The following is a 26,823-nucleotide window of genomic DNA, read 5'->3' as shown; positions in this document are numbered from 1 at the left end:
TCCCATAAAAGCATAGATCTCACATGTGGTGACTTGATGTACTTCCCCACAACAATTTTGCGTTTTTTTAAAAATTTTCACCATACATGCCAAATGTCCTGGCTTTCTCGTATTTAATTCATTCTTCCTAATATTCGGCTTCCATCTAATCTGTAAGGTGAAACGAACAGATCATGCCACTTTATGTTATTAATTCTTCTCCTGCCCTTTGTTATTTCATACTTCTTATATGTAAATTTTAGTATAAATCACCCCCAATTCGTGCTTCCCTTTAAATTAAATGACTACGTTTTACAAACATGTGGAAGTAGGCAAATATAGACCTATATTTTAAATATTGATATCTTAAACACTTCAGTAAAATTAGGGTAAAACAGAAAATAAATAAAAATTGTGAGAAGGACGTACAAAATATTCTGACTGAATTTCCTAAGTATGTTTATAGAATTTTCCAGTGCTGTATGAACGCGCCATGTCTACCTCCTACTTTAATTTTAAAAGTGGGCAGTTTAATGAAGTCAGAAGGAGAAATATAAACTGCTTTTGAAAAAAAAATGAAAAATGTGTTTACTCAATTTATTTGAAAAACTTGTGTTCCAATTTTTTTCAACAGATCAGTTTATAAACGCCAGTACTTTACGAGTGGGTAAAATGTTATCTGCACGCAATATACAGGTGGCAACAGCGTCGTTCAGTGTTATACAAGCGATCCTCTCCAGGGACATTCGACCACTCTGCGTCTCAACATCTGGCAGCAAATCAATTAAACAATCAATTATGAAGGTGATTTGAACTGCATATCCAACATATAATCGCTCACGACTGAGAAGCGTTAGAACACGTTTCATCGCTATCAACTACTAGCGCATCGGAAAAAGAAGACCGTCTATTCTATTACGCAAATATAACTGCAATATCTCATTGGAATGATCGTTAGTATTTTCTTCTGCACATGACGTAAGTTAGAGGTAAACGTCTGTCCGTCAGTCCCAACCTATTTCTACCAAAGTACGCTTCGTAGAAAGAATTGGTAGAGATGAAAAATGTTCCTCTTGGAGAGGAATGTCCGGGAAAAATATTTAATTTTTTATATTTGAAAAATTGGGCATAGTGGTGTCCAACAAACGTCGTAAAATGGCAGATATAGAAAAAATGTATTCTTCTTGGGCAGATTAACACGGAGAACATTGATTTATTTTTTCTGTTTCAAAAATTCCACAAACATTTGTCAAGATCTTGTACAACGATGTTGCATTTGTTGATTACCCACTGTTACTATGCCAATATTCGCTCGGCAACCATGTTGTAATGCCTTCAGATGGGACGATGTGAGCATAATTTGTGATCACTGATACGATAGACGTTGTAATTATTCAGAAGGTAGAAAGGGACACACAACTAATAAAGCATCATTGTTTCACAAGTGTCTTTAAATATGTAGGGGAAAATACACAAGGGTTTTCGTCAAATTCGAAGTATGTAAAATGTTCCTTTTATTCTAGTACTTTCAAAATGCCGAAGTTTCGAATGCTGTCTGGCTCCTATTCTTGGACAGCAACACATGCATGCATGAGTTCTTCACCGATATAAATATTCCTTTCGACTGCGAGTTCCTGGTGGCCCAGGAGGCGGATGACCACGTCGTCGTCCTGACAGAAGTGTATCGAGTTAGCCCCTCACTCCCTCTGCAGACATATCGGTTTGGTGAATGGACGTCCTGCGGCGCCCTCAATTGGTCAGTAAATGGCTTGTTCCAGAGGAGGAACAACTTTCAGGGCTTGGTGATCAGATCATCCGTTAACAGCGTACGTTCTTCCTTAAAACATGTCCAAAGGCTACAAGGCAATAATTGACTATAAACACTAGCCTTAAAATTTGTAAAACACTGATAGTGTGAAAGGAACTCGGTAGTTTTAGATAGTAAAACCTTATTTACTGATAGGTATTGAGAAATGTTCAACTACTCGCAAAGTTTTATTTCGTGCCATATCGATATATGTAGCCTACCTCTTCTAATTCTTGTTTCAGAGCTTGTTTGTGACAGTGATTACAGATGACGCTAACAAGCCAGTGGATGTCGGCGGATACGTAGGCGAAGTATGGCGTGTATTGGAACCTCTTATGAATTTCACGTAAGTTTTATTTTAATTACGACATTTTATTACAAACTGAAGAGTAAAGTTGTCTCTGTAATTATCCTTGATATTATTTATAGTCGAGTGCAGTTTAATATCCCGGCGAGCGCGCACGCACGCACGCACACACACACACATTGTTCCACTCTTAGAATAAGCTAAGATATATAATTAATTTTGAACACATAATGAAACCACTAAAAATTACCAAAAATACTTTCGGAATTATCACGGTTTCCCTATATATTTTAAAAAAACATTATTTTTTTTGTATTCCTGAACCGCTCCCAGAAGCAACTACTGCTATCACGGACAATGGAGAGACGTTGTCAAAATGATCCACAACGGCACAGTGGACGTTTCGATAGCAGACATCCTGATGAAGCCTCAAGACCTCATGTTCGCGGACTTCATAGCTCCTCTAGTCGACGTCAGGTACACTTCACTGATAGACTAATACTGCTTTCTTTTAAATCCTTAACCTCCTAAACCAGTCATATTCTTTGTCAGTTTTATTCAATGCTATAAACTTTGCAGTTGAAACAGGGTCATTAAATTTTGATGTTGGTCTTTTGAGTTGAAAAGCCTCGTGGACTTATAGGCAGATACAAACGTTTCGGAGGAACATGCTGTGTCCACGTACAAGGCTAAAGAAGCAGGGAGAATGCTCCTCCAAAGCGTTCCTATCCCCACCTATAAGTCTGCACGGTGTTACGACTCAGAAGACCGACATCCACATCTTCACCTATGAGAGAATTTAATATCTCATACAGATGGCGTAATAATCAATGCTCCAGTACCACAAAGAGTTATTTACTGTGCGCAGTGGAGACGCCATTTAAGAAACGCGACGTTGGTCTGTTGAAAGCTGGGATCACGCATTGGAATGTTGCTCAGAGCAATGTCATCAATTATTCGTTATCTCATTCTCTCCAGCTTTGGATAGGGTTCTACTATCAGGGCGAGTCATTCATGAAAATAAGAGAATCGGCTTAAGAAAAGTAAAAATTGATTTCTCGGCTTGAGAGGTCTCGTGAATTTCATAAATACCTCCGCTGAAATGACCGAAGACTGAATTATTAGCCTAACTGTGAAGCACGTATTTTGCTTACTTTGAGAGGCATAAGAGTAATTATTAGATGAGGGGAATAAATTATGATAATTGACAGAATCTATGGCGATTTTAAAGTCATTCTCCTTAACGCTACCTATAATTTTAAAACTTATTGCATGACATTAATTTCCTATCTGTCTTGTGCAGAATAGTATCTCCTCGAGATGCAGACAGAGTATGTGTCATTCTCATTCAGACCAGTGTTTCCGAAAATAGTTTCTTGTCCGCACTTTTAACTGGGACACTCATAATATACGTTCATTCCTCAAAAATAACACACGTAGTTCTACTCCTAGGTAATATAAAAGGTTATCACACTATTGTATGTTCCAATGTCCAAGATTAATAAACGTACTATAATGTTAGGATAGGTCTGATGTATCTACTTTGTACATAAATATTATATACATATGGAGGGAGCAATTTTAGTGTTTTAAGCTTCAAAATTTGCATACCGACACTAAATAATTCCATTGAGGAACATACCTGGCCCGAAATTAAATCCTACTCTTATGGGACATAAAGGTTAATTTCCGTGTTTAAAAAAATCCATCACTGCCCCTTAGTCTGTGAGCCATATTAATCCATTCCACACATTCATACCAAATTTATAAAATCAGCTTTAATATTATCAGTATTAATGGAGCCGACTATTGTGTTTGCAGAACGTACGTCGTGATACGCATGCCAAGTAAGACCGAAGTGCTTTGGACAAACTTTCTCACTCCGTTCAGTTCGAGGCTCTGGATTGCAGTTCTCAGCTTAATGGTTCTAATTGCCATGAGTCTGGCTTTTACCGACAGAGCCAACCTTTGCAGAAGGGACAATGGAATCCTGAAAACAACTAACTATAACTACCTTAACTCAGTTTTCTACGTTATTGGAACATTCTGTCAGCAAGGTAATCTGCGTGACATTTTAGGTTCTTGCGACGGAGAAGAAGTCAATACTTATCTTGTAAGTTGTAACACCGTGCAGGAACTTACTGCCTCAACCTTCGGCATTAAAACTCATTGTCGCAAGTTGAGTAAGAACGAGATGTCACGGAGTGTTCGACGACAAACACTCGTTGCAATTGTAAAAAGACATCCTTGCAATTCGACTGTTGAAAGACAACTGATTGGCCGGCGCGTTTGGGTTATGACATGGACGTGACCTGCGAGGGCTCTTTTATAGTCGCGGCGACACTGTCTCTTCATTAATCTGATTTTATCAAATTTCAACCATAAATACACTCTGTACGCACGACTAACTTAACAGTGTATACTTTATCACTATAAAATTCATGGTATCAACAAATTTATGTAGGTATTGAAGCTAATAATCAAAGCAAGTCACTTTATTTGAAATATTATAAGCCTGTCACTTGTTATAACTACCGTAAAACCTATTAAAGTACATTCTAGGATTCCACGCAATTTAATTAACATTTGTATTTTAATCGAACGTTTTCCTTTTTAATTTAACTTAAATTTAATGTGGAACTAATATGATGATCACGCACGTGAAATTATTTTCTATAGGAATTCACACGACATTATACTGCAGTCCATATTGCATAACACATCACAGACTGTTTTTGTGCTTATTATGTCCATTAAAAATATGTTTAACATAAATCAAATAAATTAGATCAAGTTAAGCACCAAATCTATACTACCTAATGTAACCTATGGCCAAAAGATTGTTTGTTGGGGTCCAAGAAGTCAGTATAAGAAGAAAAGTTTTTTTATAGAATTTTGCTAGAACGTTTATAAACACCTGTTTATTTGATAGCGTAGCTTAACCATTTGAAGTATCTTCATAGGAAAACAGACCTCTTCACTTACGAGAAGATTACAGCACTGCAAACAAAGAAATACATGTTATATTTACATAAAGGCTTCTTTACTTTTAGCCCAGGGTTCAACGTTACGAAGAGCTTCGAGCCGCATCGTGTTCCTTACGTCACACCTGACAGCACTGGTATTCCTCGCCAGCTACTCGGCGTCTCTCATTTCCTCATTGACCGTTAGGCGTCCAGCGCTGCCATTCGAAACGTTCCAGCAGGTTCTAGAGGACGGATCATACCGCCTGGACGTTCTCAGCAACTCCGGAGAGTTGGATTACTTTAGGGTAAAAGCTTGCACCATACCATGTTAACAGAAAGTTTCGCATTTCTCCTGAACATTTCTTCTTTCATTTTAATATATCAAATTCGACGGTATTTCAAGAGTAAGTGGCATACGTCGCTAAATGCGAAGAACGGAAAGCCGTACAACATTTGGGAGGAAACAGTTTCAGAATGCTATTCTTGATATTTCATTATGCACATAAATCTTTGAAATCTAAGCGTATATTGCAGATACAAACAGCTTACAGTATAGCCATGCTGTTGGAAAAGTTGATCTACATTTTCGCACATTTGCAGGCCTTGTTTCGTCAATGTGCACCTTATTAAAAGCTCTTCCGGGCTAAAGTTTACAGCCCTAATTATTTATAATCAGGGACTTCATCGACCAGACTAGATCAGGGGCTCACTCAACCTGCATTTACCTCCACTCCACCCCGATGTCCAAATTACGTACTGATTAAGCATAGGCACAACTTTACTGCTAAATGACGAATCGATTTGTGTGTGTCTCTCAGCTGAACACAGGCGACGCACTGATGCGGCAGTTGTACCAGAAGCTGATTGTCCGTCACGAGGCCGATCTTCCCAGTTCAGTATTGGAAGGACTGCAGAAGGTGTGCCGCGGGAACAGACAAGCCTACTTTGCGTCACAGCACGCTGTCAAGGCCTTCCTCAGGAACCTAAGTTGTAGTCCCGTGATAGTTCCGCGGGCATACATACCGGGCACCATATCCATGAGCATCGCGAAAAACAGCCCTTACCAGGGGCTCTTCAAGTACAAGTGAGTACTCACGGATACCCTGAACTGTGGTTAACTTTATTTGCTTCGGGAACTAAATTTCATCTACACTTATTTTCTTCTCCTCCATTCTTCTCTATAAATTACGAAGCCTGAATTTATTCAAAGCACATTGCTTAACTATTCTTAATTTCATCGCCTGCAATATCTTGTCTTATGAGAACAAACTTAGTATTTCAGTGAACGACAAGGATATTAACAAAAATTAACTTTAATGTCCTTTTTCAATCCTGAACTGGCTATATCCGTATCTGTACACATTTGCCATGACACAAAAAATATATTCGATAAGGAAATGAGGATCCTGGCATCAGAATTGTAGCAACAAATTGTAAGGAAATTAACTGAACGTGCTTTCTTTTCTCAGATCTTATATTCAGGTATAAAACCTCGTGGGTTTCATCCACGGCATCAATAATTTTAAAACCACATTGAAGACTCGACGTATGTTAGGTTTAGACTATGCAGAATTGTCGTAATACAGAACAATTATTTGTAACCCTATGTCCAAGCCCAAAGTATGACCGTAGAATAATGAAATGAGTGAGTGATGTAGCATAATCAACGAGAAACATCGTTGGTTGTGTCACATAAATGTTGTTGGTAGAGTGAAATGGCAAGGGTTACGATGAATCGAGTATTTGCCTAGGAGAAGCTGGATACACCTTAAATACCAATAAGAAACTTGCCAATAAACTTTTACCATTGACTTCTCACTGCGTATATGTTTGTAAATATTATGTTCATAGTTATTTAAGTGGGGTCCGCAGTGGCCGTGCGGTCTGAGGCGTGAACCTTGTGCCGCTTGGTCGCTGGGACCGTGGGTTCGAATCCCACTCAAGCCATGGATGTTGTGTCGTGCCTTCCTGTGCACAGGTAGAGGCCTTGCGACGGGCCGATCCCTCGTCCATGGAGTCCTACCGAATGTCCATAGATGAAGCCAACGTAAAGTTGGGACCCGCAGTGCTCAGGCACTTGAAGAACGGGTCGTTCCCAGTATCCAGTTATTTAAATGAAATTAGCGCCCTGGCTATGGGTGTTTGTGACGGACCGAAACAAAACCTTTTCAGTTATAATTCTACGTGTTTCAGTATACAGAACATGAGATGTTCCGGCATTCTGCAGAGGCTGATGCAAGAAGCTTTCCCGGCTCGTCTTCCGCAAAGTGAGTTGAAACTGGAACGTATGGACCTTGCCACAGTAATACCGATCTTCAGCCTGCTGGCGATCGGACTTCTGCTGACAACATTGCTCCTTGTGATAGAAATGAAACTGTGCCATCGCAGATGGAATACAAGAAAAATGTGTAGAATTAAATTTAGATAAAGAAACATTATCGGTTCCTCCTGCATTTCATGAACGTAAATAAAAATTATTTTAGTAAATGTTACTGCACCATGTAGGATTTGAAGTTTTCACGGCGGTAAGTCTAAAGATGGCCGTCTTCTGGGTTGCTGCGCCATGTAGTCTGCCGATCGCCCTGATGATGCAGGCAGCATGGACCTCTGAAACTTCGGCAAACTTCTACCAGACTACACGGCAAATATGGGAACGTTATTAGTATTACAGTTTGGTTCAGAAATGTCTAACAGATGCATTTTTGTTGTTGAGATCATAGAATATGAAACAACAGATGGTTGTCAGGAGAAATCCTTATTTAGCTTTTAATGCGATAACACCAAGTAATGAATCATTACAGAAGATGAAGTGTGATAATAAGATTAGATGTCATATACATCACCATTAAAATGCGTCTCGTAAGGAAATGCACTTATACCATAGATCTGTATCCGACCAGAAACCGCATTTCAATTCAATTACATTAAATTTAAATTAAAAGGGACTTATATAAAAAATAACATTTCGATGTTATCAGAGTGTAACAAGAACGTTTCATACTCCATGTGATTAATTTCCTTCTTGATAACACTTACGCCTTTCTTGCTTCAGAAGGTGTGTGTGACATACAGTTATCGCCTTTATCTTCAGGGCACAGTGTTCCATGATAAGTAAGTCATCCATTTTGCCAGGAAAGCAAACAATGCTAATGATGGAGACTTGCCTGAATATTATTTGTACCTTGACTTTGGTAACGTTTAGTTGCAACGGGCATGATATTTCGTACCTGTTGAAAAGCAACTTTTAATGTACTTTAGAATATTAGTCAAAATAATAAAAACTGTTTAGGATAATATATCAGGAAAAATAAAGTTCTATAAGTGATTAAATTTAAATAAATAAAATATATATATTCCTAGAATGACGATCGAGGAATGATTAAAATAACTGAGAAGAACTGCAGCACTGTTTACTTATAACGGACTCCCAAAGGAATTGGACAATTTCCGCACACAGAAGGTTTCCGTACAAAACAGGTAAGCGTAAACCTATATTAATAATATTAAAAAGTAAATACCTCACATTGCAAGTTTAATATGTATTCTCCATATTGATATTATGCCGATAATAAACGTTATGCACCTTTTTACCTTATTTCCCCCTTTTCTAATATTTGTGTATTTTTAATTATTTGTTACCGAAGGCCTGTTTCATTTATGGAACTAAGTTATTGTCTGAATTATTTTTAATCCTTGGAAACCGAAGACAGTATAAATATTTTATAACTGCGTCCGTGCCACAAAGACAACAACTTTGCACCATTGTGAAGATCAACTGGTTAATTACATTTAAGTAAATAATCCCTATTTAAAGTGAGAATTATTTGGAAATCAAAAACACAAAATAAAGCGTTATTGATTGTTGAAGGAGGTGGGACATTTAATTACCATTGGGTTTAACTGATTAAGACTACAGTCCAAGTGCCCAAAATTGTATTTATTAATATAATTAATTTCATTTTTAGTGATATTGTTATTAACTATTAACAATAAAAAGACACTAAGAATATAAACATAATTCGCTTAATTCAAGTGCTGAAATTAAGAATGAATGGAGTAATCCCTCAAATTCCCCACATATATTCATATATTCGTGCTTTATTAACCCTTTAAAACTCAATTGTAATTACATATAACACCTGCCTTAATAATAGGTAACTCAGCACTTTTCAAAAAGTTTGTGTTTATGGATTTGATATGATTCTTAAAATAAACATCCTTAAACAGCAGTAAGCTATTGATCTTTGTAGTAAAGATACTTCGTGTTTTCTCTGTGGTAAAACGTGAATTCTTAAATATTATTTAGATGAAGTGCAGTTTAAGTAAGTTTTACTTTCTTAATGTTAATCACTTGAGTAATGCCCTTATGATCTGAGCCGGCACACAAAAGAATCTTTTAGAAGTGAAGTAAATATACGGCACGTGCATATTTGTTATCTATAAGAGAAGTTCGATAATGTGGCTAATGAATACAAAGAGTCTGCCATGTCTTGAAGTTGAAAGAATAAGATGAACAGAAGTTAAGCTTCAAACATGACGCAAATGTGTTTAGTTAGTCAGTGTCTGGATTAACTGTTATTCCCTTCAAATGATATTATTAGGCCTATATTATTACAGCTGTTGGAAGAAATAAACTAACTGAAAACAAAAAGGTTAGGTCTCTATGTTTATGCATTTCATCAATAAGACGCTTTAAAAAGGGACTATGTCACCTGAAGCGCAAGACAAAGCTTGGAAAACAAATTCTTCATCATGAAAAACATTAAGATTCTTATACGTTTACAAATAGGTCGGAATGAGACAATATCAGTCTTGAATTCATTTTAATTTCATCAGATAATAAAATTTGTTTTGAAATTAGACAGAGAATTGTAGATGTTTTAAACAACACGAGTATAGTAGACCCCAGTATGCTTTTATAAACACCGTAATGAACCTCCGGCTTCCATAAAACATGGGTAATTACTGGCTGGCCGAGCGGCTGTCAACTCATCAAGAATTATCTGATACAGAGTCAGCAATTTTGTCAGACCACCGTGTTTTCTAATCCTTTTTATAACTCTAGCTTCTCCCCGGCTACAACTAGAAGTAACAATTTTTTTTACAACGAAATTAAAGGTAAGCCTAATTTAAGATACTATAATTTATGATTTTTACATCAGAATAAATAAATGTTTACTAAATTTAAATTCTTTCGAATATTTGCAACAAAAGCGTTTATCTACGTCATTGGATGGTAATTATATGTGTTATTCGTAAGATACTGTTATTTCAAATCCGTTGCAGCTTTCTACTAATTTAATGTCGTATCTAATAATGCAATTATAACTCAGTCATCCGCAAATATGGGTATTGGATTCACTGTTACAGAGGCATATCGCGTTTTAACGTTGCGTATGAAGGAGACGGTCTCCAGATGTGGAGTACAGCTGTGTCTTTGTAAAGATACTGGTATCTTTAATTCCATAGATTATTTCCATCTGCTGAGCCATCAGCTGCCAAGTTACTAGGAAAACAGAGATGTTAAAAGTTTTGCTACTTCTATCACTCGCAACGTCTTCGGTCCCAATGAATCTGTCAAATGTAGCTGATATCGTGATGAGAGTTCAGCGGCACTTTTACTCCAGATGTGTAGTGTTGCTGAAGACACGTGAGAGATGTAAGTACAACAGAACAGTGAACAACCTTCGACAAAACGTGTTTTTCTGTGCGAAAGGATCACTGCAATTTCTTAAGAACTATACTTCAATTGACAGGGAAATAAGCTTTTACATTTCCATTTTCACTATTCACGGTGTCTGAAAGACGTACGGTGTGAATTTATTCTTTTTTTTATATACAACATTGTCTTTCATTACTTCATTTTAATTTCCAATAGTGTAAAAACATTAAACAGTCAAAATGTTCTATTATAAGATCGATATGTGAAGTAACTCTTGCATTCGAACCAGGCGTCAGCACTTTGAAATTAGTAAGACAGTTAAGAGCAGGCTATTGGATTCTATTCGAATCGTTCTTGTGCATTAAAATATCACTAATAGTTAGAAATAACCACATTAAAGAAGGAATCATTTTAGACTCAATAGCGTACGTAATGTTTTAATTTCTTATTCTATTATGTGTTCAATGAGAGAAAATTATTTGAACAATTCCCTTTGTCTGGATAAAACGGATACCTATTTAGGTCCAGGCTTATGTTATATATAATCCGTATGGAAAAGGTAATAAATGGGTTAAAATATTTGTTTCGAAAGCGTCAAGTAAACATACAACTCAGAAGACCTAGGCGTAGATAGAATTATAATATTAAAATGTAAATTAAAGAAAGTATCGGAAGGTGTGAACTGGAAGAGTTTAACTCTGAATAGGGTCCACTGGTGGGCTGTTGTAAATTCGACAATGGACTTTCGGTTTTCACAAAAGTCAGGAGATTTTTTGACTACGGGGTGTGCTATTATCTTTTCAATAAGGAATATGCTTTATTAAGTAAGTTAAGTCTGCAAGATAATTTGGATGTTGGTTCCTCCTTCAGGAGAAGAAAAATCGATCTGCTGTGTTGGGACCGTAGGATCATTCTCTCTCCTCGGTGTTAGACATTCAACACATACTTTTAGAACAACATTGTTGTGTACAGTCGCTCAAAACCGTTTAATGGCTTCCACATTAGTGTTAATTTACGCATTTGGGGATTTTGTCTTTCTAATCCTTCTGTAACACTTCTTCTGTCGAACAGTACTGCAGCCTAGCTATAATATATTCGGCCTAGAGAAGTTACTGGCTGAGAACGGAATTATGACGTCGTTATCAAATAAAGCACAGTACGTGAATTGTTGTCAGCACAAAAGACCTCTCTACGTCATTATGTCCAGCGGTCTAGAAGAGCGACAAATCCTATATGACGTATGTTTATTTTAATTACCTTAATATAATATGATGTTTGCCGATATAATTAAATAAAAATGCACTCTTGTTTAACTACAATTCAGGAAAACGAATATATCAAATATCACATTTGGTTGCTTATTAACACTTTCCAATTGATGACTGTAAATACCTCTGAAACGTCTGCAAACTTCTACCAGACTACACGGCGCAACAACCCAGAAGACAGCCATCTTCAAACTCACTGCCATGAAAACTTCAAATCCTACTTACTTTCTAATTTATCATGCGCATTCCTAAGCACGCCCTACGATCTAAGCTTTAAATAATCACTGTTGAACCAAGAAACTAAAGCCTAAAGACTTTCATGTCTCAGTAACTATAATAATGGGTATATAATAATTCTTTTATAAGTATGGGTAACATTTTAAAATACTTAGAGCTAAATTTCAAAATTGTTTATTGTACAAATGTTTTCATTAGTCATTTTAAAGGTGACATCTATTAAATATTTGAGCAGAATTTAAAATCTGCTGAGTGTTAATAAAGTCCCGATCCACCAAATAATAAAACAAGTTAATGTAGTCATAAAATTATGATAATTATATTACTTTATGAAATGTGAACACATTCATGTAACTGTTACACGATCATGTTTGATTGTCGCAAATAAAATAACGCATACTAATATTATCTCTTAATGTACCAATAAAGTTGAAAAGTGAGGGTGGGTGTACTGATGGAAAATACACCTGTTTGTAATATTTCTGCTGCTCCTTTGAATTGTGTGTCTAAATGATTTTGTATTAAGTATATAAAATGAGCGTATAACAGATGAAATGTGTTCTCCGTTCTCAAAGTTTATCTCTAAAGCTACTTGCCGGATGCAAGTAAAATGTTAGCCAATACAAGAATTCATGTGTTAAATTGCTGAGCAAATTAGATTTTGGTGTGTCACCAATTTAGATAAAGTTAAAATAAACTTATACCAGAATCAAATTTATTAAGAGCAACGCATCGTTGTGCCTAGATTAAGTTCTACAACTTATTTGCAAAAATTGTTCGATTCGGCGAATATTTAACAAACAAAGAAGGGCGGATTTTTATTTGCAGCTTTACACATTCACGTTCAGTTTTGCCAAAACACATTTACCTGCAATAAATGTACATCACAGTAAACAAAGCATGAAAATTCCAAAGAATAAATCTGAAAAAGAAATTTCTAATCTTATTTAGCCTTAATGTCAGTTGTTTCAGTTCACATCAAATTCGTGCATGAGTGCCATCTGGTTACTTTTCTTGAACACGGCGTCTAGTCTGCAAGACTTCTTCGCTAACATTAGCATTCCTTTCGACTGCGAGTTCCTGGTGGCCCAGGAGGAGGATGACCACGTCGTCGTCCTGACAGAAGTGTATCGTGTTAGCCCCTCACTCCCCTTGCAGACACACCGCTTTGGAGAATGGACTCAGCGTGGCGGCATGATTTGTGTTTCTGCCGGCATCTACCAGAGGAGAACCGGTCTTCAAGGAGCCGTACTTAAGACGGCCGTAAAGAATGTAAGCACGAGTTGTAGATTATTTGAATGCGCTGTTTTAGCTTCAAAAGTTGTACAGCCTCCAATTAGAATGGAAGGTGATCATGAATGATGATCAATTAATAGTTGGCCCCGACGTACTGAGGAAACTTTGTGGCAATCGAGTTCTAGACGAAACTAATAATGAAAATGGAGTCAAGATGATTATCAGACATATGTCTTCATGTATTCCTATCGGACACCGTACGAAAATAACCCTAATCATTACACCAACTTACTTTTGATTTGTCCTGACATTTACAAATATCCAGTACATTTATTTGAATTACAGTATCAACGAAATCGTGGAATACAATCACTTGGTATGGTAAAGTTGATGGTAAAACTTATTTCAAAAAAAAATTGTGAATATAAGTGGATTAAACTGACTCCTGTTAGGATCCAATCTAATCTTTCGGAAATGCGGTCGAATATATGAATTTTCTATTTAATTTGCGTATGATGTAGAATTATATTGGATCATTACAAACCAATATAATAAATATGGCGGACAGCCTTTCGTATAGACCCCACCTAATACAAAATTAATCGAAATCCGTTGGGCAATATCGGAGAAGTAGCACGCGGACTGGAAAAAACGACAACCTCGTTACGTACAGAGAACTCACAAGATCGTAATTCACGCGCAACACAAAACCAGTGCTAAATAACAGAGAAAAACGGTAAAATGCAGCCCAATATGTGTCATTTTTAACGTTCTATTCCCTATTTTTTGTTCTTTATTTTCTTTTTTTATTACCAGGAATTTCTCACTGACAGACAGTTCGAGTACAGCTTGAGAACTGACATATTCTTCAATCAAGTTTGGCTAACGCTGGAAAGATTGCTGGATTTCAGGTACACCTCTGTTTCTCTCTCGAATATGTTGTTAGTAATAGGCAGACAGGGTATAACGTCCAGATAACATTTATTGTGTAATAATTTATTACGATGGGTATTCTGTGCAGAAAAATGTGTCCATCTAACACTGCGATGTCAGCGAAGAAACAGACAGCATTCCGACATACGATAATTGAGGTGTTAGAATGTATCTTACTCTAGCTATGGTTTTTGGTTTATCGATACTATGAGTAGCTCAGACTACATTGCTTGGAACCAGTGAGGGTAGTTTTCGAACCGGTAGAGATTCAAATCGGATATCCCACAAATACAGATTGTAACATTTAAAACGTAACCAAACAACAACACACTACAATACGAAAATTAATCAGAAGCAGATTCATTCCCGTGTAACAGAATCTTCTAACCTCACCGTGATAAGGTTAAACTGATTGCTAGGCCGTTGCTCACACCAAAGTAACGAATAAGACAACAATACACCAAATTGTTGTATTAATGTCAACAAAACTTACAAACACTGATGTACTTAGGGCTGCGTTTTAAATTAAACACTCTGTACGAGTGATAAGTGTTAGCGAGTTACAAAAAAAAGTATAAAAATGTACTGAACTGATTATCCTTGAAGTACAAACTACATTGGTATGGAGTATCGTCGTTTATGAACTCAGGGCGACGAAGAGGGTACCAAATGTCACTGAATTTTGGTAGCCCTACATAACCGTTTGCTTGCATAGATTATGCTGATTACTTGGATAACTCATTTGTAAGAGAGTGGTGTTGGAAACAGAGTTTATATACACTTGATTTATTTCTTCTAATATTTGATTACTGCTCCATCTTATTTTTGTTGTAGGTTAATGTTATTAGGTGCCTACAGATATGTCCATCATGTAGATACTCTTATAGTTATGTCTACTTCTACGACATATTTTTATTGTTATTTTATTTATTTTGTCTTTACAGTTTCTAGTTTTGTCTTGTTTTAGGTCCGAACTGAAGTTAACACCTGAAAATGTATATGGAAAACAAATGGAGAACGGAAGCTGGGATGGTGTAATGGGCATGATGGCGAGAGGAGAGGTTGATGCCACTTCTGTGGAGCTCACGATGGAACCGATGCGCTCCGAGGCGGTGGACTACATTGCGCCTCTGATTAATGACAGGTTTGTTTATTACTGTTATGTTTTCCTGTAAAACAGTTGCTATTAATTTCGCCACTGCGATCAACGTGAGGAATGTGGGACTTAAACTGTTTCACCTAAAGTTAATATTTATTCTTATAAAATGGTTAGGTAGCCTGAAATGGACCTTATGGAAATGTGGTCGTTAAAGAACTCGGTGTCCATCCCCAAGATGATCAGTGAATACAGAGCAGTGGTTGAATTATACTGAAAGGGGAAACTGAAGGATTCGGAAAAAAATCCTCTCCACTACCACCTCGTGCACCACAAATCCAACATGGACTGACCTGGGAGCTAACCCCGACCTCCTCGTTGAGCAGTCGAAGATTAACCACCTGAGCTATGACACTGTCTCACTTAACAACGAAACGAATATCCTACTTGTACAGTAGATTAAAAGGGTTTACACTGAGAACAACAAAATGTTGTGCCTGTCTAAGTCTGTCTTACGCCAAAAGAAATTTAAGAACACTTCTATCTACCCGGAATTCAAGTGACCATATGTAACATCTCTTCAGTAGCGCCTGGTAGTACAAAGTTCTTAATCTAATCTCTCCGAAAATACTAGTCCAAGTATGCAGTGTTGGGTGTAGAAGTCTGGAGTCTTCAACAAGATCACTAATGATGTTTTTAGCTGAATATATGCAATACAATTTAATTTCTAAATAAGTATAAGCCTGCATTATACAAAGCTGGTAATTCACACACTTAAAGAACAGTGTATGTTCGTGATTCGTAAATATAACACTCCAGCGTAGGGGTCCACAACATTTTCCATTACCGCGGGCCGAACGTCCTACTAACATCTTTGTGGAAGTTCACAGAGAAGAATTAATAATGACGTGCGAAGTAAGCGAAACTATTTCTATAAATTAAATGGCACAGTCTGAAAAAACGCCGTTAAATAAACAAAAATAAATAAATAAATATAGCTGGTATTCTTTTAAAAGCGAATAGTAGGTATAAGTCTGCATATAACTGAAATAAGGGAAATATTTGTTAGCTTTCAAACATCTTAGATTTCAAGACATTGTCAATTTTATGATACTTCAGTTAGTAATACAACAGTAATTGTTATGTTGTTTTGTTACATGTCATATTATTTGAACGATAAAACAATGTACCTTTGAACAATTACACGGTTTTAACGTTAGAAACCCACGTGTACAAAACATTTGTCCTATTTAAATACTTCAATTTTTTGTGATTATTTCCCCTTGTGCTTAGATAATGCAGATATATATTTGTACAAATAAAAAAGAAAACCGGAAAACAAGGTAAAATGATTGTAGATATAGATCTACAAATTTCAAATGAAAGATTACACGATGAAGCTGCATAATAGAACATTTGCAAGTAGGTTTTTTAATAATCGAAATATATCAGTAAGGCATTTAAATTTCCCCATATACTGAAAAATGAAATATCAGCTTCGAAATAATAAGCTTCTAGAAACATGGTGTAGGTTTATTATTAGTAAGATCCTAATAATCCTCTGTAACTCCTGCAAAATATAACACACACCATGTTAAATTAGACGAACTAGATTAGAATTGTTACATCAGATTAGAATGGTATACATATTAACTAATTCCATGTAGCAGTCTTTCTTAGGAAGCTGGCCAAAAAATTCCTCGAATTTTATTAAATCCGACGAATCAGCACCGTGTTCACATGAGTCTGCCACTGAACCTTATCCTGATCTATGTAACTCCAGTCCATAACCTTACACTGTTTTAAAGATTCATTAAATAAACAATCTCACCATCCACGCCCAAATCTTCTATGGAATCTCTTTCTACCGGTGTTAACAAAAATTTGTACTATATTCCGACAACTCTCATGCGTACTACATGCCCAGGTCGTGTTATCTTCTTTGATCTGATAGCAATAATAATAATAATGTAATATTTCAGGGAATATCTGTTCATCAAGAATCACAACTTGTTTGAAACATCGTGGACAAGTTTTCTGCAGCCGTTCGACTGTTGGCTCTGGGTAGCCATTTTTGCTACAATGCTGCTGCTATCTGCCAGTCTGTTTCTGATAAGTCAATTCTGTTGCCTACATGAATACGAGGACAAACAGACAGCAGCTTTAAATTCTTTCTCTGATTGTCTGTTCGCCATGCACACCGCTTTGTGTCATCAAGGTAAAGTAAATCTGTTTACCTGTGCTCTAGAAGTCAACAAGTAACAATTTGTCATTCACAAAATGATTCTTCTATCTGAAATTACTCAGCTCATGTACTTAAAAAGTGTCGTTAAATAAAGAATAAACAGTTCGATAATTGTGTTCTAATAACCATCTGCTGTCACTAAGTCAGGTTATTGTAAATGTTGCTTATTAAGGATTCCAGTCTAATGTGTTAACACTACCCAATATGTGTTTAGGTTTCAGTGAAGTGCCGCAATGCATTTCGGGACGGCTAGTGTGTGCCGTGACACACTTCACAATGGTGGTTATTCTAGCTGCCTACTCTGCATCCCTCGTCTCGTACCTGGCATTCAGACAACCCGTTCTGCCGTTCTCCACATTCAGTGAACTCTTAAACGACAGCACATACCAGCTGGGTGTACATGCGGCCTCATACTTAGGGAAGTTCGACATGGTAAGAGTCACTATCCAGTCCTTAGGTGGAACCACCAAATTCCCATTTCGAAACTTTTATAAATTCAAGTACTATGAGTTACTGATCTTCTAGCATGCACTGCAGAGGTGACAAACGCATACAACATTTTAGTCGGACAGCTAAAAGAAGAGACCGCCTTGAAGACTCAAGACATATATGTAGGAGGATTTTATTTGAATGAAATTCAAAGAAATAGGTTGCGAAGGAAACGCCTGGATTCAACTAAATTGTGACAGGATCCGATGGTAGGAAATTATAAACACAAAAGTGAACTCTCGGATTCCATTAAGGCAGGAAATTTCTCCTCTAGTTAATTATCGCTTTTCAGCACGGACGCTGTATCGTACAGTTAGATGCCAAAAAATCTGTGCTAGCAGATACTTGACAGGAGATGGTCGTCGAGCTCGGGATTTGAGCGGGGACTAACACCTCCATCCTTAAAATGAATTTGACATAAAGACCATTAAAACAAAGGCTAATGCTATTGGTAAGTTCAATGAGAAAACGGTGCTGAAATGAACATCTGAAGACAGAGGAGACAATACGAAAACATAAAAGTGTCATGATGAGTTTCATAATTTATAACCTTCACCACACGGGACTATTAGCAGGACGATAAAATTCTCACTAAAGACATCAACTGATCATGTAGTATTGTGGTATTGGGGAAATGGGTGAAAAATGTTAGTGTGATAATGTAAAGACGCCACTTCAGGGAACCGAGGTATTAGAAGATATTTAAATTGATCTTGTAGAGCTAGAGTGAAGGAAGTGAAAGGGCGTGGACTTGATTCAACTAGTTCTACTTTCAGCTTATGTAAAGACAACAAAATTTCGGGTTACGTGAACTCCCGGTAATTTTGTAACTACCTAAGCGACTGAGAGCTTGTAAAGAAGTGTTTTAACTCGTTTAGTTTGTTACGAATGTAACGACTGACAACTTACTGTGGTGTAGTAAATTATAATTTTACCACTACCATTACATGTTTAAGTAAACGAAAAAGAGGTACCATTTTGGGTGGGTCGTTTCAAGTATTTCTAAAGCTTTGGGCCTAGTGTAAGAACATTACTAGGCAATAATGTCAATGTACAACATAACTGATGTGCTGTTATAAATGTTCCTGTGTTCCTTATGGAGACGCTTTTACGACCTTTAGAACAAAATGGTTATTGGTCCTTCTACTGTTAGCCTGAGACATCATTTTTTCCTAACTCACAGGAAGGCATGGAGCCGGCACTAAGAGAGTTATATTTGAAGCAAATCGCATCCAACCCTGGAGACTTGCCGGATTCTAACCTGGAAGGATTCCGTAGAGTGTGCAGTAGGCACAAGTACACTTTCTTGTCTTCATTAAAATACGCAAATCGCTATGCTGAAGAGGTCCCCTGTAAGCTGTCAACCATAACCAACGCCTTCATTCCGGAAACAAATGGAATGGCTCTCGTGAAAGGAAGTCCATATCTCGGTCTTTTCAGACAAATGTAAGTGAATATTATTGCAGTATTTAAATATGTTTTATCGTAAACTCCCCCATGTAATAAAAGAATTCTGACTGAACCAAGCTCACAAAATACAGAACATGGCAATCTTTGTGTTGTGCTTCAAGTAGCAATGAAACAAGTCGATTTAGGTTGTACATATAAAATTATGTAAATCGTTACCATCAATGGCAACTTCGGTGTTAACTAAATCTATTGAGATAATATATTAACCATAACAGTTGTCGTAACCTTATTACAAAATACTATAATTACTTACTATCGCGAGAAACTTAAATCACAAATGGCAAAATTATAGTAAAATCTAAACCTTTCTTCTAGCAGTATACAAGGCTATGACGTACCGGTATAATTGTTTCTTCCCAGAAAACAAGAACATGTGTTATAACATTTCCCCAGGCTTATTTACTTTTTATTAAGCTTGTATTGGTTTTCGCTATCCGGTTTTTGGAAAATACATTAGTTTTCAAAATTATTGTTCGAATTATAAAGTTAAAATCTCTCGTTTCCATCCTTTTGTCAAAATATGAGTAATTACTGGCGCCCTTATTTCCAGAAGAAACCACTGTGTTCTGTATGAATGAACAAACTAAGATAAACTGCTTTTGCTATGACATTGAATAAGTACATGGCCGAGTGCAATGTCTGTGTTGCAGGATACACAAATTACGAGCGACTGGAATACTGCAACGTTTGAAGAAGAATGTTGACAGCAAACTTTCAAAGAATAAAGATCCGTTGGACATCAGCATGGACTTCATATCTGTGACCCCCATTTTCGGTATTTTGATAGTCGGGTTGATCGGTGCTGTTTTAATACTCCTTACTGAATTTGTTGTTCACAGAATAATAAGATCTATGAAAATAACATATTATGTTGGTATTATTATGTTAAACAATGACAGATGAAAACTGACAGGTGTAATAAATTGTGTACCTGTTGATGAAAGAAAGGAACAGGCATAAATGAGAAGAGACAGCAATGAAGAACATTTCAATTTGGGAAATTAACAAATAGAAAAGAGCAGCGTTTGGGCATCGGAAGATGCATGTGAAAAGCATTATTTTACGTGAGCCTTCGATTTGAACATTCTCGTCCTTTTAAAGGCGGAACTACAGAACTATATACCTATAGTTTCAATCAAGTCCTGAACATTGGGAATTTTTTAAATGTATCAAAACTGAGTATAAAATTAGTCCTTCACTGTCATGTTTCAATATTCTTTTCCTGTTCTTGTCTAAATACAATTCTATTAGATTAATCCACTAACTGTTTTTTTTTACATTAATGGCATATTCTTTCTCATAATGTCGTCTTACAAATCCGTAACAGAAATGAAGGCAGGCTGACATTTGAAATAGGGAAAATGTCAAAACGGTATGAGGACTACACTGAAAGAAAGAAACGATATATTACATAATTTTGTGCATATATAACTGATGTTGGAAAGTAATTTATTTGGAAGGTTGAATTATTAATTTTTTGAATACAAAGCCCAATAATATGATTATTTCTCTTGGCAAAGTTTTATATTTATCATTTCATTAATATTTCTAAGTACAATATAATTGAATATTCACAGTGCGGACTTCACAAACAATCTCTTTCAAATCAGTAAAATTATGCGGACTATGGATTTCTTTGTTATGTTTTCCACAGTTCAGTACCAATTTAAAAATTGTTTCCAGAGTAGAAAGCATTCAAACTAAATAATCATATTTCTGTCCTCAGCTTGGCTGTTATATCATTCCATCAAATTTCCTTAAACGATGACATAAAAGAGTAATGTAAAATTATTGTGACTTACGCACAAGTAACGACGGATCACGTAGGCCACTTTTGAATTCGACAATTTTACTCATATTCTAATTGAAATAAGGATTTAAGATATATTTTCACTGCAGCCTTTAAGTCTTATACCAACAACTTGAGTGGACAGCATTTGTTCCCTTCATTTCTACAGTAAAATATAAAACATTAGATTAGGTTATAACACTGAAGGCATGGTGGTTAAATTTCTTAATGAATTTGAACAACGTATTCTTATTTCTCGTGACAAATTTTAATGGGTTTCTGTAATTTTCTCGAGATACTAAAATCGAGTGTCTCATATCTTAAGTATACATCAGACTGGCGGTTTTGCTCTGTTTGGAAGACGTTATGGTTTGGTGGTGTACTTAAAGAAATCTCCTATTTCTTATTATGTCTTACGGAGAATAGTTTCTGTTCGTTATTAAATATAAGAGATTAATACTTTAGGATTTAAGTTACTTCTACATTTAATATATACTGCTAATAAACATATTGCATTATTTAAGATTTAAAATCTGAATTTTAGTGTCATTTTACAATGTTTTCTAATACTCAGAACTGATAATCACAGTATTTGTAATTTGTCTGGAAATTCGCGATTTAAGCAAGTTCTTAATATATGCCTTTCTATGATGTAAAAAGTTGTAAAATCTTATAATTTTAAAATACAGGAAATAACATAACTACTTTATATTATTTAATTTTACAAACTGCGTGGTAAACGTCTTTACAGATTGCAAATAACCGATCGAATAGATGATATCACTTCATACAACTTTCCGTTTGTGTAATTTAAATAATTATTCGAATGATATTTTAATTTAAAATTTTTCTTTCGTCCGAATTATTTAGAAAACTCGTCTTTAATTTGCCAACATGTTAAGAAGAACTTTAAATATAAGGTAAGCAGTAATATTACATAAACGCTATTTGTTAGCATCTGATTATTTTCAGATTTTAATTATTAGAAGTTACTGTTAATTTATCTATACCTAATAAAAATATCATACGTATATAATTCACATATATTTGTACTGGTATCAAAAATAGGAAAGCCATGATGCTGTGGTCCTTCCTGTTAATATCAGTATCTGCCAGTCAACTGACAGACGACACCCTGGAGGTTATGTTGGCAGTGCAGCAACACTTCCATTGCGACTGTGTCTATGTGCTCGATGATCAACACGATGGCAAGTAAAATTTATAATGTATTTCTTGTACGCATGCCCTGACTACGCTAGTATGTTTGTAAATTTGTACTAAACAATTCTCTTCTTATTCTAGTAACAGATATTAATAAAAATGTTTACGTCAGTCAAAAAAAGCTGATACTCAAGAACTGCATTCACGCTGTATTTCCGTACGTAGGCAAAGGACCATTGTTTACCAGGTGCATTCGTCCACTCTTCGTGTTGCATGGCAATAATTCAGAACACCGCATCAATTTAACAAGCGTACGTTTAAAACAAGATATTTCGTATTATAATTTATAGAGAAATGCAATATAGGAATACTCAATTTGATATTTTGTAACAAATATCTGTTTCGGAATCTTTCTCAGCTGTTCTCCAACGTAAGTTACTCAGAAGCCGTATGGCTGATGTTCATCGAAACCCACTCTCACCTGGAGGATTTCTTCGCGTTTATAGATATTCCTTTTGACTTTGAGTTCCTGATTGCTTGCTTAAAAGATGACGGCGTTATAAACCTAACAGAAGTGTACCGTGTAAGCAGCACACTTCCTCTACAGACGCACCCTTTTGGTAACTGGGTACCTAGTAGCGGCCTTGTTGGGCCAGAACTGGGCTTCTACCAGAGAAGAAACAACCTTCAAAAACTGGCGCTCAAGACAACCGTTAGACAAGTAAGCGGTATTCAAATTATTTTTTGGGAAGCCGAGTGGTACGTCTCGCATGTTTCATCTCTGAACTACTAACTGGACTTAGATTAAATCTGGAATTAGGAGGAGAGACTAATTTCTATTTTATCATGTACCGATCAATTCTTATTATTAATTTACAAGCCGTAACTTGAACGTTAAAAAATTAATAAAGCAAGAACTCGTCGAAAATATTGGGCTACACGTCGTAAAATATGGTTACAATTAAAATCTACAAGTCCTTATCATTTGTGCTGAGTACTTACTGACTATAAGCCTAGGCGTATATAAGGTAAAACTATGTCTGACTGTTTGTAGTGCGATTATCTGTGCAACAAAGACTTACATCTGGATTAAATTAAGAAGACTATTATCTTATGAATTACTGAGTTTCTTGACTTTGTTCATCGTCTGGTATTCTAAAAATACGATGTACAAAGTCAAAAAAAATTAAAAACACCGTCATAACCCTTTAGAATCGAACGTGACTAATATGGTTGAAAGGTCAATAATAAATGAGGAAAATATGTGTTCCACTGAAATACATGTTTACACTCTTTCTTCACATTTCGAAACTGCTGCTGGAAACAATTTAATTATTCTATTATTTTTTTTATTTGCAGGGTTTCTTCGAGGGAGAATTTTTTGTAAAGGAAAGAGGTAGAGGCTATTTTTTCAGTCAAGTTTGGCTTATATTATCAGAATACATTAACTTTACGTAAGTATAAATAATTTGGATCTAGTTTTATTTGCTGTTATTTAGTATTATAATTTTGGAGAAGAATACATTACTAGAAATGCATGATTTTGTGTTTTGTAATGAATTTGTTACTCGTTAAGTAATATCCTGTATTAAACACATAATTCTTCATTCTTGTTTCAATATTATTGTTCCTGTCACTATTTTAAAAGATATGTAGTTTATGTTCTCTGTACAAAGTAATATTAACAAATATCAAAGATATAGTTTTTATACTTCATTGTCAGTGTTTTGAAAGTAGATGGAATGGTATCGGTTTCTGAACTATGTGTCGCATGCAATTCCAGAAATTTTATTCTCCATTTTATAATGAACTTTATTTTCGTTTAATAATATTCCTCCTAAATTAGAATACTTAAAATGTGTTAAAATTCTCCAAAGATTTATTACACATTGACACTAGAATACGGGCCGTTTCTTTGTGGGTTTTCTAAAAAAGTAGACTGTACTGAAACAGTTATACAGAAAATTTATTGTGACGACCACGTCTGTGTTCACGGTAATTATAAAATCCGAAACCTATCAGACCTACATCGCATATTCTTTTCATGTTCACCGTCGTGATGGCTTATAGCGATAGCCTTATTCATGTGAATTTAATAACTTCCAAATAATGAATCCGCGGTGAATACAGGTAGCTAGGTTTATTGCACCAGCTTTAAACCCGGTTTTAGTCGCCTGGCAACAAAACAAGAGAATGAGAATCACAGACTAAATTATTGTATACGTTATGTGAAAAGGATATGACATTACTTTCGATTTTATTTTACATCTGTTTACTTCTGTCTGTTAATAAGTTGTTCCTGCTTATATTTACCCCTCTCAAAAAACTTTGCAACAGAACAATCAAGTGTTTATATGGACTACGCGGCGAGTAAATTTTTACTAAACGGTGGGGTTCATGTGAGTCACATTTCAGTCCACAGTACGAGTTCTCTTCTGCGGAAGGAAATGGCATCCGCTTACAGAACGGGTCGTGGACCGGTCTGGTGGGCGAGCTTCAGAGCGGGACTGCACATCTCACCGCGGAAGGTCTGAGTATGACCAAAGCCCGAGACAGAGAAGTGGATTTCATTGCACCAATCTGGGTTGAAAGGTAATCCGAACTGAATATTTCTGTCTTCTGGGTTGTTGCGCTGTGTAGTCTGGTCGATGTTTACCAACGTTTCAGAGGTTATACTGCCTCCGTCATCAGGGCGATGAGGTTCTCACAGCGGTGAGTATGAAGATTTCTGTCTTCTGGGTTGTTGCGCTGTGTAGTCTGGTCGATATTTACCAACGTTTCTGAGGTCATACTTCATCGCCCTTATGACGGAGGCAGTATGACCTCTGAAACGTTGGTAAACATCGACCAGACTACACAGCGCAATAACCCAGAAGACAGAAATCTTCATACTCACCGCTGTGAGAACCTCATCGCCCTGATGACGGAGGCAGTATGACCTCTGAAACGTTGGTAAACATCGACCAGACTACACAGCGCAACAACCCAGAAGACAGAAATCTTCATACTCATCGCCCTGATGATGGAGGCAGTATGACCTCTGAAACGTTGGTAAACATCGACCAGACTACACAGCGCAATAACCCAGAAGACAGAAATCTTCATACTCACCGCTGTGAAAACCTCAAATCTTACGTAATATAAACTGATGCTTAGACTAACACACTTCGTCGATGTAGTCTTCTGGGTTGTGAGACGTGTAGATTTGTGCTCGTAGGTGGGTACCTACGTTTCTGACGAACATTTTATCTTCATTTGTCTTTTATTTCGATAAATAACAGGCATTAAAGAGACATGGCACACACTGTGGTAGTATATTTTAATCTGTCAGAACAATGTTTGATGGCCAAATACGAATACGTGACATAGAGCAACATGGATTAATAATCTATGCTATTTAGCGATGCTTTAGGAGCTATTATTTATCGTGGAATTGTATTAGGATGAGTGTATTCGGTGTGCTTCAAATTGTAAGCGGGGTGTTTGTGAACTAGTTTATAAATTCACGGGAGGGACCGAGGAAAAACAAGGATTTTCTACAGAAAAGAAAGCAGTAAATCTATTCATTATTTAAAATTGTTTCGTATAGGCCTGACAAAGCTTATATATAGCTCGTTATAAACATAAATTACTTTATTCAGCACAGCTTTACCAGAAATCAGTATAACCTACTTTATACTCACGAAGTAAGGGTCTATTTTTAACGGCTCTAATAAATTAAAATTTCTTTCAGAAAAGTTCCTTTCATAAAAGCATCGAGTTTGTACGAGTATTCATGGAGCAATATCTTTCAGCCGTTCACATGTCAGCTTTGGATTGCTTTGATCCTGACAACTATCTTGTTATCCATTGGCGTTTGGCTCATCAACTACGTCTCGTGCCAATTTCGGCCAAAAGACGAGGAGCTGACTTCAAGTTGCACGTATTTTAACTCCTTATTTAACGTCTTCGGAAACATATTAAATCAAGGTGAGACAATCTTGTATGGAACTCCCCATTCGTGTGACTTCTCCCACTTCCTTATCCTTTGGTCTTCGCGGCTGAAGTTCAATGTACAACTTCTGCTTTTTGGAGTAAATAAAGTTAAAGGTTTTTCGACGTTTCGACAAACATTGCTGTTGCCATCTTCAGGGTGACTATTGGGATTTTAGGTAGCATTAAGCTGAAATAACCGTACT

General features: G+C 36.3%; 3 protein-coding genes across 4 annotated transcripts; all 3 read left to right on the top strand.

Annotated features, from left to right (window-relative positions):
- The first annotated feature begins 1,741 nt into the window (after positions 1–1,741).
- On the top strand, positions 1,742–11,951 carry LOC147875069 (glutamate receptor ionotropic, delta-1-like). 2 transcript variants are annotated; one of them, XR_015535317.1, is made up of 8 exons: positions 1,742–2,132; positions 2,427–2,570; positions 3,915–4,150; positions 5,147–5,364; positions 5,878–6,143; positions 7,253–8,536; positions 10,529–10,718; positions 11,793–11,951. XR_015535317.1 is itself a non-coding variant. In XM_087349646.1 (6 exons), the coding sequence occupies exons 1-6, from the start codon at positions 2,122–2,124 to the stop codon at positions 7,485–7,487; spliced, it is 1,110 nt and encodes a 369-aa protein (XP_087205772.1). In that variant the 5' UTR covers positions 1,742–2,121; the 3' UTR covers positions 7,488–8,616. The 2 variants fall into 2 exon arrangements, 1 of the variants encoding a protein (XP_087205772.1); XM_087349646.1 differs by lacking the exons at positions 10,529–10,718; positions 11,793–11,951 and having other exon boundaries at positions 7,253–8,616.
- Positions 11,952–13,195: 1,244 nt separating this feature from the next.
- LOC147875068 (ionotropic receptor 84a-like) lies at positions 13,196–16,788 on the top strand. Its single transcript, XM_087357018.1, has 4 exons — positions 13,196–13,498; positions 14,279–14,373; positions 15,363–15,539; positions 16,785–16,788. The coding sequence occupies exons 1-4, from the start codon at positions 13,217–13,219 to the stop codon at positions 16,786–16,788; spliced, it is 558 nt and encodes a 185-aa protein (XP_087213144.1). The 5' UTR covers positions 13,196–13,216.
- Positions 16,789–17,484: 696 nt separating this feature from the next.
- Positions 17,485–21,605, top strand: LOC147875067 (glutamate receptor 1-like). The gene is made up of 4 exons (XM_087349651.1): positions 17,485–17,709; positions 17,951–18,168; positions 19,409–19,671; positions 20,346–21,605. Exons 1-4 carry the CDS (start codon positions 17,574–17,576, stop codon positions 20,596–20,598), a joined length of 870 nt encoding a protein of 289 aa, XP_087205777.1. The 5' UTR covers positions 17,485–17,573; the 3' UTR covers positions 20,599–21,605.
- The last annotated feature ends 5,218 nt before the right edge of the window (positions 21,606–26,823 follow it).

The sequence above is a fragment of the Zootermopsis nevadensis genome, unplaced genomic scaffold (assembly GCF_977971745.1).
Source record: "Zootermopsis nevadensis isolate Lab colony 2312 unplaced genomic scaffold, Znev_1.0 Znev_ptg000002l, whole genome shotgun sequence".
Classification (NCBI taxonomy): Eukaryota; Metazoa; Arthropoda; class Insecta; order Blattodea; family Termopsidae; genus Zootermopsis; species Zootermopsis nevadensis.
This window is presented reverse-complemented; position numbering and strand designations above follow the sequence as displayed.